This window comes from Typopeltis vanoorti, chromosome 13 (assembly GCF_054136105.1).
Source record: "Typopeltis vanoorti isolate ZY-2024b chromosome 13, IOZ_Tvanoo_1.0, whole genome shotgun sequence".
NCBI lineage: Eukaryota > Metazoa > Arthropoda > Arachnida > Uropygi > Thelyphonidae > Typopeltis > Typopeltis vanoorti.
In genome coordinates, this window is record NC_143561.1 from 115,974,533 (window position 1) to 115,990,832 (window position 16,300).

The window sequence follows — 16,300 nt, forward strand, 5'->3', positions numbered from 1 at the left end:
GCTCATTACCGTAATTTTTGCGTTATAATACGCACGTTGTATTGGACGCATCACATTTTTCATGTCATAAATTTTTGGAAATAAAATATTCTTTGAGTATTAGAAGCACGAATTATGCATCAAATTTTTCATTTAAATGTATATATATTTTTTTAATTTTAAATTTTAATACATGTATTATCCGTTTATTTTCCGTGATATTTTTGTTTTTGCACGCATGCCTAAATCTCTTCATAAATCAAAAGCACCTTGATGGCAACCCTGTAAAATCGATATTTTTCTGTTGCCAATAATTTTGCTCGTTGAATAATCATTTTTGTAGATATACAGCAACACGATTTTATTTGATCCAGTATCCAAGTAATAGTGTGGGGTGCATTCTGCTGGTTTGGAGTCGGATTCCATGAAGACAGCTCAGTACCTTGATATTCTGGATAATCACCACCACCTACACCACAATGTAGGTGGTGCCTACATTGTGGAGTTTTTATGGAACGGACCCGTCTTACTATCAAGACAATGCCCATGCCACAAGCTGCAGCTCTTATGGAATGGTGTCAAACGATTGCCTTATCCTTCGCAGAGTCCTGACCTCATCCTCATCGAACATATGAGGGGGGAGGAGAATTGGAGCAGCGATTGTCCAGAGCAACACCTGCTCAATCTGTCGCTGAACTGAGTGCTGCTTTGATTGAAGAATGGAGACAAATTACCTGATGTCTGCCGCACATTGGTGGAAAGCCAAAAAGAGGTGGTCAAGCCAAAGGTGGACATATACGATATTAAGGTTCGCCTGCTGGCATCAATTGTAAATTGATAAAGTGCCTGGACAATTATTGGTAGGGAGTGTATATTCTCCTTCCTTCCATTTACACATTCATAAACAGTATGAATAAAAAATGATAATGATGATGATGATTAAGAGAAGACCTTCAAGGAGTAAGGGACTCATCAAGGGAGGTCACATACTAAAAGCACTAGCTATCATACTTACATCCAATGGCAATGCATTCCAACGACGCACCACCATACGAGAGAAAAATCTCGCCATCACCCCTTCTTAGCGGAATTCATTCTCAGCTTCCAGGAATGTGCTCTTGTCCTTTCCCTACCCTCCATAAAATGAAAAATTTCATAAACTGAAATCCTGTATAACCCTCTCAGAAGTTTGTAAGTTTCAATTATATCACCCATCTTTCTCCTGTTTCTAGAGTTTACACTCTACAAATTCTCAATCTGTCTTCATAATCAGTGTTCCACAAGCTGGATAAAATTTAACACTCTTCTTTGCACTCTCTCTATTGTATTCTAATCACAATGGAAACCAGACCTGTGCACAATAGTCCAAGTGAGGTCTTATCAAGGCCTTGTAAAGAGGAAAAATGACATCTTGATCTTTACATGTGAAAGTTATCTTTTGTGTTGTATTTGCTATCTTTGCTACATGGCCTCTGAACTTCAACTTGCTATTTGCGAACACTTTAAGATCCCTCGCGTGATCAGTTTCTTCTAGCATAATCCCACCAGTATAATACGGCATTGAATATCTAATCACGCCAAAATGAATGACTTTGGATTTACTGACAGTGAACTGACATCCATTTTCCCATGCCCACAATTCCAGCTTATTCAAATCATTCTGCAAGTACTTAATATCAGCAGCATTCCTGATCATCCTACCTATCTGTGCATAATCAGCAAATACATGTAGCTGTAGGCTGCATGTCAAATTCTTCTCGATATCATTAATGTACACATTGAATAACAGTGGACCAAGTACTGATCCTTGTGGTACACCAATGTTTATTTTAAATCTTGCAGACTCACCTTCCCCATATATCACTTTTTAATATCTGTCAGTCAGCCATCCATTCATTCACACTAATATTTTATAATCCAAACCCATATTCTCCAATTTATGCAACAGTCTTTCATGTTTTATGCTGTCAAAATCCTTTGCAAAGTCCAAAAGTGTCATTCATCTTGTCTTATTGAATGGTATCATTATTATAGAATATGAGCAAGTTGCTAAAACAAGATCTTCCCTTTAAAGTCATGCTGTTTATTGCAAAGTAGAGATTCGTTCAATCCATTTCTGAAAGTGAGCCCTAACCAATATTTCCAAAATCTTCACTACCACTCCAGAGATACTGATTGGTCGATATTTGGATACATCCGTCTTTCACCACCGTTGTGCTTTGGAAGTGTGCACTGTTCTGAGACTCCGATTATATAGCCTAGTCAAAAGAATCGCCATTTCAACTGAACTCTTTTAGCACCCGTGCTGATATCCCATTAGTTCCAATGGCTGAATTGTTATTCAATTTGTGCAACAGCTTCATACACCTCGTACATCCTCTTCATACACCTGAGTTTCTTCACTGAGGGAAGAGATAGCAGCGAACTTGATGTTGCATACAAAATGAGTAATGGTGTAGCTATAGCTTGCGCCGTCCGGTGCGATCCCTGAGTTTGCCGCCCCTCTGAATACACACAAAAAATACTACAAAAAAAGTCAAAACGACGTATAGGGAAATAAATTAAATTACTATGTTTATTTTTGAAGTAAAACTTTAATTTCAACATTCTAAAATGTTATTTTTTTGCTTTTATTTTAGCAAAATCGTCAATGACTTTGGGCAAGTCTATTTCATAGTAATGTAGGTAATTCTTAATCAATTTTATTTAGAAAAACTCCTCTCACAACTAGCAGCACTTACAGCAATTGTAAGGAAAATTCGCAGTAATATTCAATATTTGGAAATGAGTTCTCGAGACTGTATTTTAGAATTAACTGCAAAAGTTCAAAAAGGGTTCAAAGTGTACGCCCAGGTCGGATCGCCCCCATCTAGCTACTCCTCAGAAAATGAGCACTCATTAGTTGAACAACCTTTTCTGTATCTTTCACCCTCACACCATCTACATTCAGAAGAGTTATTCTTTCCTATTCATTCTTTCTTTTACTTGCAGCATATCGATAGAATTCTTGTGGGTTGTGTTTACCTTGCAGAACCAGTTTCTTTACATACTCAGACTTAGCTTTCCGTACAACAGTTGTGACTGTTCTAGCCTGCTGCCTATAACGTTCACAACGGACGTCATCCTTATGCACACGGTATTCCTTCCACAGCATCTGTTTCTTACGAATCTCTTGCTTAATAAGATTATGCACATTTGAATCCTACCCAATTTATTCGTCGAATTCTCATGACACGCCTTCTGATATTGCATCAGTTAAGTGTTTTTTTTTTTTTTTTTTAAATGCTTTAAATGGAAAAAATAAATAGGTTGGCGGATTTTAGCTTTCCGAGGATATTGGGCCTTTTACTAGAATTAGGAAAACATGGCTCCTTGCGTTGAATTGTTGGCAGCTGCTTAAAATGATTCAATAATTAGTAGTTGCTGGTGTTTCTGCGCTGCTTGATTTATCTATTATAGGTATTTTTGCTTTTGAATTAACCTTGGTTACAGAGAGTAATAAAATATTTTTATTTCATAACGCAAAAGTTCCTGCATTCATTGTTAACTGAATGGGGGAATGTTATAGCGAGCTTCGTAATGCCTTCATTTTCCGTTTGTCGACAAATTTGCTTTACGCATAAATGTCATATGATTACAGTTTGAACAAAGCGACATCGATTCCTATACAAAATTCCGATGCAAAGTTCACTTTGTCTTATAACGTAGTGTCAAACTTGTTTGTTCAGTGGTTATGTTTTTATTTCCATAATACAAATGGATATGCTTTGCAGAGTCTCCATTTTTCTAAGATTCAGTTAACAAGGTATGATTATAGCTAATTTTGACTATTTATTATAACGTGCATTTTGAATGTGAACCCAAAGCTGCAGAATAACAGTTCCCTTGTTTCGCTTGCTAATAATATTGAAAATGGTAGTTCAGCAAAATTATTTTATTGTTTTACGTAACACCTTCAAGGACTTGCTGGAAGGCACTCTACATCACACAGCCCACAAATTATATCATAGTTTTATTCAGCATCAAATTATTTGAAGGTGTTAACTGATCATTAAGTAAAAACAGTTCATAGTTTTCGCAAAGACGAAACAAATTACTCAAATTGTAGTACTCTATGATTAGGTAAACAAATAATATGCACTGTATGTAGCCAACCCATTGACATAAAGTGGCCTGCTAACTAACATAATTGGTTTAAGCACATTATAAAATTAAACTATTGAAGATGTGGTACATATGCATATTCAAAATCCTGTAGTCATTAACTGTGTATAATTCAGTCAGTACATATGACGAGCCCTGAATTGCTTGTTACTTCAGTTTTGACTGCCATTTACTAGGTTGTTGACATACATTTTTGAGTAGACTTACTGCTGATATCAGATTTCTGAAAATAGAAGCATTAATTTATTATTGTTTATCTTGCCTTAAAAGGTTGTAAACCAATAGTAAGGTAGGAATATATTAATAGATTTGGGCTAGGAAAACGATTTTTTAAATGATTTTTGTTTAAATTTATTTATTTTTATAAATCAAACATGGAGATTTTTCAAGCAGAGGGGGTGTGAGACCAATACCACCTTCTTCCACAAAGCAAGATGTTGGTCTCACATTGGGTGATGAAACAATTGCAAACATTCATGCCTATGGGATCTGGTACATTAACCACTTGGCCAACCAGGATGGTAAGATATTTAATTTTTGGTATGAAGTTAAAAATTTATGGCAGATTCAGTTTTCACTTCAAATCGGGTCCTCTATTCACAATGGGTTGACCTATTGTTGTAGAGGAGGCAGTTGATCTTGCTGGAGATCACAAAATTCATAAGCTGTATTTCATTAAATAATGTACCATTTAAAATTTTCATTATCTTTCAACATGCTTTTTTTTAATGATTGAGCAATTAATATTTTTAGCTGGAAACATTTATCCAACACCTGATATCCTAAATAAATACTAAAATATAAGCCAATTGGAAAGAGAAGGCAGGGTAGACTGCAAAATAGGATATTGGATGGATAATGAGACCAGAACAGACCAATATGGTCTATACCCGTTATTAGTGTTATGATGATGCTGGAAGCATTTAAAATCAACAGTTGGTAATCATGTTTTAGGGTAATATCCATATTTGAGGAAAAAATAAATTATACTTAACAAAAAAAAAAAAAAAATACATTCTTGTTTTAATCCTTTACCCAAGTGTAAACAAACAAAACTTTGAAGGTGAAGAAGTTTTTTCATGACTGGACTCTGTATACAAAAGTTGCTAATTTTGCATCATATTACAAATTAGTATCCCAAAATGTACAGCACATCCCTTTTTTTTTGAGTTGTATTCATTGCCATATATATTATGGGAAGGATCACTACCCAGGCTGGTTTTGACCTTGAATGATGTTTCCTCAGTGGTAACTAGATACATGTCTGGAAGTTGTGTACTGTGCATTATCGGATATTTGCATAATTTGTGTGAAGCTACCAGCCCCTGCAGAGATGGCCTGGTCATGAAGATACTACACACACTTTTATTTGTTAATGCTACAGTGAAGGATTAAAACAATACTTATATTAAAACAATATTTCTTCACAATTTAATTATTACTTTTGTTAGATTGCAATATCTGATGCAACTTGAAACATATTTTATAAAATATTTTCTTCTACTTAATCAAAATATGTTAAGATAAAGATACAGTATTACTCTGGTTAGCACTCAGAATGTGCTTTTAGAATGTGTATTCCTTACTGAAACTGTGTTCCTGATAGGTTTGTGTACAAGCTGCAGAGAGTGGGAGGATGGATAATAGAATTGTTAAATGGATTGGAGATTGTTACTGTGTGAATGATACCAACAAGTTGTGTGTGATGGTGTCTTAAAAAGGATGGCAACTGGTGGTGTATCCCAAGGATCTGTTCTTGGGCTCCTGCTGTTTAACTTAGTTGTTAATGCTATTTCATCTGGATTAAGTGGAGATCTTCAGTTGTTTGCTGGTGATTAACAATTGGGAAGAATTATAAGGAGCATTGTTGATTTAATTCCATCAGGAATATTTGAATATGCTTCTTGGTGGGACAAATGAATGGGGTTGTAGTTTAAATATTAATAAATGTAAGGTGTGGACTTCGAGGTGTAGAGATATAAGGCTGTGTAATAACATATTGATGAAACTGTGCTGCAACAAGTGGAATATTGAAAATCTTGTGTGAATTCTTTGACTGTGTACTGAAGCTTACAGGCCAGGTTGCAAGTGTTGCAAAGATTGCACATAACATTGCTGATATGATAAGAAGTACACTGACAAGTAGAGATAAGAAGGTGGTTGTGTCACTGTATAAAGTATTGTTCAGACTACTTTTGAACTATTGTACTCAATTTGGTTATTGGAAGTTTTTTTCACTTGGCTATGCTACCAATTATTATATATTTGGTTTAATCCTTTATCCAAGTGTAGATGAGCAAAGTTGCACCTGAAGTATTTTCAGGACTAGGGCAACTCATGGTAAAGGTGGGATAAGTTTTGATCACTTGCTTTAGTACCCCATAATGCAAAGCACATCTCCTTGCTAACATGTATACTGCTATGCATTAAGGGAAGGGTCATTACCCAAACTGGTTTCGACCTTTATTGAGGTCTCATCAATGGGAGCCAGACCCAGATGTGGTGATACTAAGGTGGAAGTAATGCAGGTCATATCACCATATACCAGTTGCCAAAAGGTGTCAAAACCTTAAGTAAAATTCTCTGGATTAGAGATAGTTGATGGAAGTTTTTTGGGGAAGAACAGTTACCCAGTCCTGAAAATACTTCAGGCACAAACTTTGTTTGCTTACACTTGGATAAAGGATTAAACCAAATATATAATAGGTAGCATAGCCAATTGAAAAAACTTTCGTCAATTATCCCTAATCCAGAGAATTTTAGTAATAAGGTGTTGACACCAGAGTTCTGATATAGCCTTGGTCACTCATTTTTGGATCCCTTCCAACATTTCCACATCACAATGAAAACTGGATAGATAACCAAATCTGCCAATTAAAATTTTCAAAGTACTCCAGTTGCTTTCTGTTGACATGCTCCTTTATAATGGATCACTCATAAATGAAATTGTTTGCTCAGCATACTTAACATAGTATACACAACAATGGTATGTGTCAATTTCTTGTCAGCTAGAACCCATCTCTATAGCCAAAAGGATTGAAGCAGTGAATTTATTGGAGAGTTTGTTTACCATGCTTTGAGTTGAAGTAATAATTGTTCACTGAGGATGAATAAACATTGTAGTAGCAAAGCTCTGTTGCAGCCATAGTTTTATTCTATCTTCTTTGAAGTTATGTGTTTAACACAATGCAATGCATTTTTCTTTGGGATGAGATCTTTGCTTACCTGCATTTATATCACCAGGGAATGAGCCGTATATGATTATTTATCAACAAAATATTTAGATCCATTTATCAACAGTGCACAACATCCAGTGACATTTTTTTTTTATGAAGTCTTTGGATTTTGATTAAATTAGACACTTAGACTTTATTACATGAAAATAAGTTGAATCATTTCAGTTTTGGTGTAAACTGGTGGACTTTTTAATATATCATATTCACTTTAGTACACATGTGCTGAAAAGTACAGGTAGTGTGCTGTATCTGTGATATTAATAACTACATCTGTGCTCAAACATATGTTCAAAAACAACATAATTCCTGATTTTATAGTATATTGGGCACCATAAAATGAGGAATTAATTTATTATGGAATGATGATGATCTTCAGATTTGCATCTACAGTGTGAGAGGGGGTTCTAAAAGGTGATTATGAATACCTGAACTAACTGATTAATTGATTTTCATTATGTCTCCTACAAGGAACAGGATGAATGAACACAATATGGTTTTCTTATAGTACAGAGAAATTCACTTTTTGTCTTACAAGATACAGAAATTCACTCACTATTTACTTTTTGATTAATACCTTATATTACTCTTTATCATTATAATCATTATTGCCATATTTACTAACATATATACTCAAGGGTAGCCTCTGTAGCTCAGTCAATATAGACAAAGTCCTTTGGTTCGAAAGACCTGGGTTCGATTCCTGTCCATGACCTGAGGAACCTTTATCTGGTCTCTTTTGACTAAAGGTGAGTTAGCCAGTCTCGTATTGAGGTAGAGGATTTTTTATGAAGGGACGATAAACCCGGAAACTCAGGTTTTTCGTCTCTCAGAACAGGCAAACACCATCCCTCTGAACACATATGGATTTACAGTCATGAATAGTTACGACAATATGTTGAAGAGATGGGGTCCTCACTACATGTTGTTATTCCCATATTCAACCATGAGTCACATCATGGTAGTGAACCTCCTGAATAGGAGCGGCACATGAATGGGAGGGGATAATCAAAGGATGTATAGGATACTATGATAGTTCAACATAATTATAATAAGGGGTTGAGCTTGTTGCTTTAATGAATATGATGTGGCCTAACATTGTTGGCATTAGTGAAACCTGGCTATCAGAATCAGATATGGTAATTGAGATCGTGTGTAATAGTATACTATTTTTAGGAATGACAGAAAAGACAGGAAAGGAGGGGAAGTAATATTAATGATATCAGACAACTTAAGTCCATTTCGGGTAGAAATGCAAGAAAACGATGATGGTAACCATGTCCCATGTGGTGGTGAGTTTGAGGCTATCTAGTGTGAAGTAGAGGCTAACAGAATGATATATACGATGAGGTATTGCTACAGACCTGGTGCTCAGTTGCAGGGGACGAAAAAATTTAGCCTTATGGGTACTAAATGAGTGATCATTGTGGGTGACTTTAATTATCCAAAAATTGATTGGATAGAAGAGAAATCTCACGATAAGAATGAAAAGGAATTTATTGAATTATTGCAAGACAACATGTGAAAGAAGGACCTGTAAGTCAAAGAGCGTTAGATTTGTGCATAGCATCAGAAGGGGTTCTGTTAAGAATATGTCTATTTTACCACTAGTTAGTGACAGTGATCCTGCCATGCTATCCTGGGAAGTATCTAATTGTATTCATGTTCCTACTAGAACAGGTTACATGCTGAACTACAAAGCTGGAAATTATGATAAACTCAGGACAAATACTATCTTTGGTCAGTAACTGCCTTTCACATGTTTATATAACTTGAGTCTCAACTCAGGAATGGAGGGAACATATAATAGTTCCATTATATAAGGGTGATGCAAAAACTGATGTGTCTAACTACTGACCTATCAGTGTCTTGGATTGGATTTTGCTAAGGCATTTGATAGGATACCGCACAAACGACTTTTGCATAAACTGAGAATATGGGATTGGAATATAAACTCTTGACTTGGATCAGTGGGTGGTTGACAGACAGATATCAAAAGGTGGTTATACATGGGGTGTGAATCTGCCAGATTTAAGGTGACCAGTGGTGTACCTCAGGGTTCAGTCCTTGGGCCATTCTTGTTCAACCTATACATTAATGACATTAGGAAGAGTCTAACAGGAGATGTACAATTGTTTGCTGATGATGCAAAGATAGGCAGAGCAATCAGGGATGCTACTGATATTCAGCACTTACAGAATGATTTGAATAGGCTGGAAATTTAGGCTAACAAAAATGGATTTTAGTATTAGTAAGTGTAACATTATGCACTTTGACATGATGAGATTTCCAGCAGTATGTTATTTTAGTGGGATTATGCTACAAGAAACTGATGAGGTTAGGGATCTTCGTGTAATGGTGGAGAAGTTCAATGGTCACATAGCAAAAGTTGCAAATACCACTCAGAGGATAATTGTGATGTTGAAGCGAACCTTGACATGTAAGGATAAGGAAGTCATTTTGCCTCTTTATAAGGCCTTTATAAGACTGTACCTGGATTATTATGTGCAGATTTGGTTTCTGGGGTTCCAAGGGGATAAAGAACTTTTGAAACGGGTGCAAAGAAGAGTTATAAAGATTATATCTGGAATATGGGATTTTGATTATGCGGACAGATTGCATGTGTATTACAAACTGGTTAAAAGGGGAAATAGTTGATATGATAGAGATTCCATATAATGAAAAATTTCATCTGACGAAATTTTTCGTTATATGGAAGGTGGGAAGAGAACATGTGGACATCCATGGAAGTTAAGTTTGTTTGCAGTCAAGAAAGGGGTAAGAGCTAGGTTTTTCTTTCCGTGAAATAGTATGTTTTAAAGGGTAGTGAGTGTATTTAGTGTGAATGAATTTAAGGGATGCTGTCACAGCTGATTTGTCATTTATACACTCTCCCTCGATGAGTCCTTGATTTTCTGGAGGTCTCAGATAATAAGAATAATAATAACCTTTATTACATCAGTGACATGAACGGGTGGGCTAAAGATTTTTTTAAAGTATTTTTATTTATTGTTTACATAGTCAGAAAACTAGCTAAATAGACCAAACATGGAACCTTTTCAAGTCACTTTGGACCTCCAATAAGCAGGAAAGTGGTCTCGCACAGGTTTATGAAATTCATCTCCACCTGAAGATGGTCACAAACATCCCTGCCCATGGCAAGATTTGAACCCACATTATGTTTGTTGGAGAGTTGATATGTACCGCTCAGCTAACCATGCCAGCATGTGAAGCCAAGTTATTTGGTGTGACGACAGTTCAGTCTAATCTATAAGAGAAAGATGAGAAGATAATTGAAAGTTGCTATAATCAATTACTGCATGTTGGATTATTTGTCTCTTTAAAGTTTTGATTTTAATTTTTATCTTTTCTATTCATAGATATGATTATTGAAAGACATTAATTTGTTTCTGTGTATATATATATATATTTATTTATTTATTTATTTATTTTTTTAGGAAGAGGTGTAAGATCAGTTATAGTATGGAACACCGGCATTATTTAAGAGAACCAGTTCACGAATATTCAAGAATTGCCAAAAATTCAGGTTAATATTAGAATATTCAGATTATTAACACTTATAAGTCTAAAACAAAATTAGATTAGAGCCATTTAGGTATGATATCTCTATATAGTTTTTTGTGTGGGTTTATAGATCTTATGCATTTTTTTTTATATATATTACAACTTTTTTGAGTGCAGTAGGTATCAAATATGTAGTTCCAGCATGTGAATTGAAAAAATACTTTTAGTCTCATATTTTGTGTTTCAGTCATTATCCAATCTATGCTAGGGATGTGTTCCTCAGAATTGGAGATGTATACTGAAATTACATAAATTTAACATTTTATGTATGTATGCATTAAAGGAGCATGTTTTCTTAATGAAATTTTGGATTTGATCATAGGAACATTATTTAACCTAATATAAATATGGTTATGCTTGATTATTTATTAGAAACAAAAATTGATAACTGGTTAGCAAAGCTTAAGTTTTTAAGTCTACACTTATAAAAAATTAAATCATTAAAGGTATATGGATACAATAAAAATACGTATGTCATTTACCTGTAAGCGGCTATCATTTATTAATCTTAGCATATTAAAGACAGCATTGTTCATGGCAATGTTTAACCAAGTGTCACTGTATATATTCATCCTAAACTATCAAAAATAAGAATAGTACTCCCAGTAATAGAATATCAGTTAGCCTATGTAATTTTTATTTGACTATATCATTTTACACATTAAAAAAAGAAGGAAAAAAAATTTTAGATTGGGCAAAATGGTATTTTAACACATTTGCTGCCACGTTCCTCGGGCATAGTGTTACCACATGCCAAGCACTTTCACTTCTACAAGGTCAGTATGAGTTATCTCATAGCTGGCTTATCAGACAGAATTTTGTTTCATACGCGAACTAAGAGTTACCTTGTATCACCCCCACCTATGTCTTACATGCGCTGATGACTGTGTAACTTGATTTCAGAGTCGGTGACGTTCAGCATTCAGTACAGTAAGGTTTATTGTGTCTAGTCTTACAATTATTTAAAATTATCTAAATAAAAACCTTCAGTTACGCCATGGCCAGTAAAAGAAAGCTTACTGATGAAGAATTAGAAGCTTACGCTAATATGAGCGATAATGAATGGAATGAATTATTTGGTTCTGATTCCGAAGATGATTATATTCATACAGACGACTCTAGCGATGACTCAGATGACGATATATCTTATAAATGTATGTGTATGTTGAAAAAATTCAAAAAATTGTTTTATTTGCATTAATAAATACACAATTTACACAACAATACCTCTTATAATATACTATACTTTTGATGAAATTATTTTCTTTCTACCAATCCCCCAGACGTGCTCTCCACTTTATTCACAAGCTAAGGGTCCAAATTAACGTGCTTATATTACAGGTTAACTCATGCTTGGCATAGGAGGTCGGTAATCGACATACGAGTGTATTCGTAGTTGGCTTGTGAGGCTCATATACCAACTACGAGTATACTCGTAGTTGGCAGTGAAAGTGTTAATTCTGTATAGTAATCACTATCAGTGGTCATTCCAGTTATTACATATACAGGTAACCTTCGTATAACGCGGATGTTAGGTTCCATAGAAACGGCGCATTATATAAATCGCGTTATACGAGACTTAGATCACATGCAAAAAGTAGGGTTAGGTTCCGAAATCGTTTTTTCTTTAATTATATAAACTACAATGACATACCCAACAAAAATGATATTTTTATTTAATTCAGGTAATTCATATAAGTTAAGAAAACATAAACTATGAGACAAATACGTAGTATAAAATTATAAAAATTACAAATTGTACATAAATTTCATTGCACATAATGCATAAATGTTTTAGACACAATAAAATAAAGCGTTTGATTGTCATCACTGTCTTCAGAAATAACATTTCGTAGATGTTCTTTAAGTGGCCAGAGGTCGTCACCACTTGAAATCTCTTGGACATCATTTGTATAATTCTCGTTGCATACTTAGACTGGTTTAGTCATCAATAAGTCAGTAATAAGACTTTGCTTTCCAATATGCTGTAATTTTTTATTAAGTTTATAGTATGGTGCTAAACAAATATCCAATTGTCTCGTGAATTTTCCCAAGCACTCCATGAAGGATCATTATCCGTAAAATAACTTCCTAACTTTCTTGCCAAGTCCAATCCTTCTGCTAATTTCTTTAAACTGAATTCTTTAACGGATTCATCACAATCGGTATCTTAGGCAGAACTTTCCCCGCCATTTGGTTCGACGCCATTATTAATTGTACCAGTTCCTCATTTAAATTGTTTCTCCATCAGTTAATTCACTAATTTCATTTTCACCCATATCACAAAAGCCCTCTCCACCAAAAATGCGTGTGCGACGTTTATTATACGACATAGCTCAGCATCCACTGGAGGTACAAAATTTTGTATCAGAATGGCTTCAGGCCATATATTTTTCCAGTAAGCATTCAGCGTTGAGAGTTGTAATTCCTTAATGGACAGAGAAATAATTTTTACACAATTCAATATTGAAAACTCTTTCCACGCTTGAGGCAGTGTCATGTTTGGATTAGATTCCATTTTTTCCAAAATTAATTGAAATGTTCACCGAATATAATATGGCTTAAATGATATTATTCCTTGGTCGAGTGGTTGAATAAGTGAAATAGTATTAGGTGGCAAAAAAGTTATTTTGATATTCGGATGGCTTAAATTTGTTGGGTGGCCTAGTGCGTTATCTAAAATTAGTAGAATTTTGAAGTCCATATTCTTTTTCTTTGTGTAACTTTCTGCATTGGGTACAAAACACTTGAAAAACCAATTTTCAAACATGCTAGCTGTAACCCATGCCTTTTTGTTGGCCTGCCAATAAACAGGTAGGGTGGACTTCTTGAGCCCTTTCATTGCACGAGGATTTGTGGATCGGTTAATAAACATTAATTTTGTCATGTAATCACCTGATGCATTACTACAAAACAGTAGAGTAATTCTATCTTTTGAAACTTTGAATCCAGGAGCTGATCTTTCATTTTTCGAAATATCGGTGCGTTTTGGCATTTTTTTTCCAATATAATCTAGATTCGTCTGCACTGTAACGACCTTCCCTAATGATTTTTAAAAAGTTCTGCTGGGTATTTCTGGTCAGTTTCAATGACTGCTGATGCTGATTCTCCCTGGATTTTAAGATTATACAAAGAAAACCGCTTTTTAAAGTTTTCAAACCTATCCTTACTGGCACAAAATCCATGCTGAGATATTTCTTCTGAAGAATCTTGATTGAGTTCTTTTAAATGTTTATAAACTTTGAGAGCTTTTGGCTTAATAAGGTGTCCATCCAAAGGAATTTTCTTTTAAGTGCAATCTTCTATCCAAATCATTAGAGATTTCTCCATTTTTCCATCAGAATGTTGCGAACACGAGCAACGCGCTTTGCACTACCGTTGACCCAACAATAACACTTTCTCGGATTTTATGTTCATTTTGTTTGATTGTTCGAATTGTTGATTCATTTAAATTCAGAGTCCTTGCAACAACTCCTGGTTTTTCTCCAAATTTCAACCAATCCAAGATATTAATTTTTTCTTTGAGAGAAATTAATTTCCTCTTCGATGTTGATTTTTTTTCCCTTTCATTGCAGTTTTAGTGGCCAATTACAATAAAAATAAACTTTTACATAAAAAAAAGCATTACATATGCATGTAACTCACCAGAAAATAAATTGCTCAGCTTGAGATTAACACACTTAAGATTTTGAATGTGCTTTCCTGGCAGAAAACGAAGACAATTTTCAACAATAAACACTTTATACAGTAAACCCTAGATGGCGAACCTATGGCACTCGTGCCAGAGGTGGCACGTCAACGATTTACAGGTGTTATCCTTTCATATGCTTATAATTATTCAAGTTTTTTTTTTACTTGTTACAATACGTACAAGCTGAAATTTGTTTTACACAAGACAGCAGCTATAAAGACATGCATATGATTGGTGCGGTATTAACAAAAGATCGCGCGACCCAAAGACAAAAGCAATTGACAAGTGTTGAGTTGAAATGCTAATTCTTTTCAATCGAATTCCATAACATCTAAAACTGTCATAACAACATTCACTAAACACGTTCACAACAGGGTGTCATTTATCGTTCCGATGTAACTTCTCATTACTGACTGGCTCAACTCACACAAACGTTTCAACCCTTGGTTGAATTTTATGGCTTCTTGGCAGGCAAACTACACATTCATTATATGGCATGTTTCAATTCTTTGTAGTCTTTTAAGTTAGCCTTTGCGATCTGTCTTAACGACATCGAGAATTTCAAATGCAATGAAACAAACACTTATTTCATAATTGAAAATTGGACAATAGTTTTTAGCTAGATATTATGTTTCGGTGCAACATATGGTTTTGCTTAAGTCTATACAGCATAGTTTCGTGAGAGGGGACATGTGATTTATTAGTTAGCGCTGTTTTTATTCCATCTGTCTCTAATTGCTCTATTTGTTGAGAATGACAGACTGCAAAAGCTTCTGTGCAGTACATTATTCAGTGATACAATAAAACTAAATTTGATACTTATAATTACTTGTGCGATACGGGCAGACACAAATTTAATGAAGATAAAATTTGATTTTTAAGTCCTGCGGTGAAAAATATGAAAAATAAAAATAAATAAAGGGTTACTAGAAATTGTAGACTGTGTTGAACGAGGGATACTATAATTTGTAGACTGCATTGTATAAGTACCACGTTATACAAGGGTTACCTGTATTTATCTTTTTTGAATTTGTAAATTCAGAATGCATTTTTTGGATAGAACATTACATGATCTTTTATATCTTCTGTAATGTAAATAGTTTTGTTTGAGACAGATGTGATGTACTGTTTTCATGATAATACTTTTCTTTTGTTTCATAGTTACATGGTGATCAGCAATTGTTATTAAAAAATTATGAAAACAACTACTGTGTTATATTAAAATTTCAGTTTAATATAAATAATTGGTTAAAGATAAGTATTTCACTTTTGATCATCAATCAACTGGCTTTTTTAAAGCAATGTAGAGACAACAGTCTTATTTCTAACTGCAACAAGCTGAAAAAGAAATTTACTTCAGCCAAGGTACTTTGAAACAGCTTGCAAAAACCTAGCAATGGCCCAAAATCAAGTTATAAATTTGATATCTGAACTCTCGTTATATTAATCCTGATATTTGGATGTGCTTGAAAGGATCACTGATAAATCGGCTAAACCTATTCTGGAAATTTAATAAAGGAAAACTTCCAGCTAAATGTCATATATTAAAACAATGGCAAAATTTGAATGCCAGTCATACAGATTTAACCAATGAGGATATCTCTCATCTGACTCTAGCAGCAGCAGCAGCAGCCAACCGCAAACAAGG

At 34.5% G+C, this 16,300-nt stretch overlaps 1 protein-coding gene across 2 annotated transcripts in view; it reads left to right on the top strand.

Annotated features, from left to right (window-relative positions):
- Window positions 1-3,170: 3,170 nt before the first annotated feature.
- LOC150100488 (golgin-45) overlaps window positions 3,171-16,300 on the top strand; it is a 118,733-nt gene continuing 105,603 nt past the window's right edge. Inside the window, exons 1-2 of one of the 2 annotated variants that reach the window (XM_090402781.1) lie at window positions 3,171-3,438; window positions 10,835-10,923. In XM_090402781.1, coding sequence (XP_090258907.1) covers window positions 10,860-10,923 — 64 coding nt within the window. In that variant the 5' untranslated portion in view covers window positions 3,171-3,438; window positions 10,835-10,859. Of the gene's footprint in view, window positions 3,439-3,475; window positions 3,785-10,834; window positions 10,924-16,300 lie in introns of those variants that run through there. The other variant, XM_090402780.1, reaches the window with a different exon arrangement.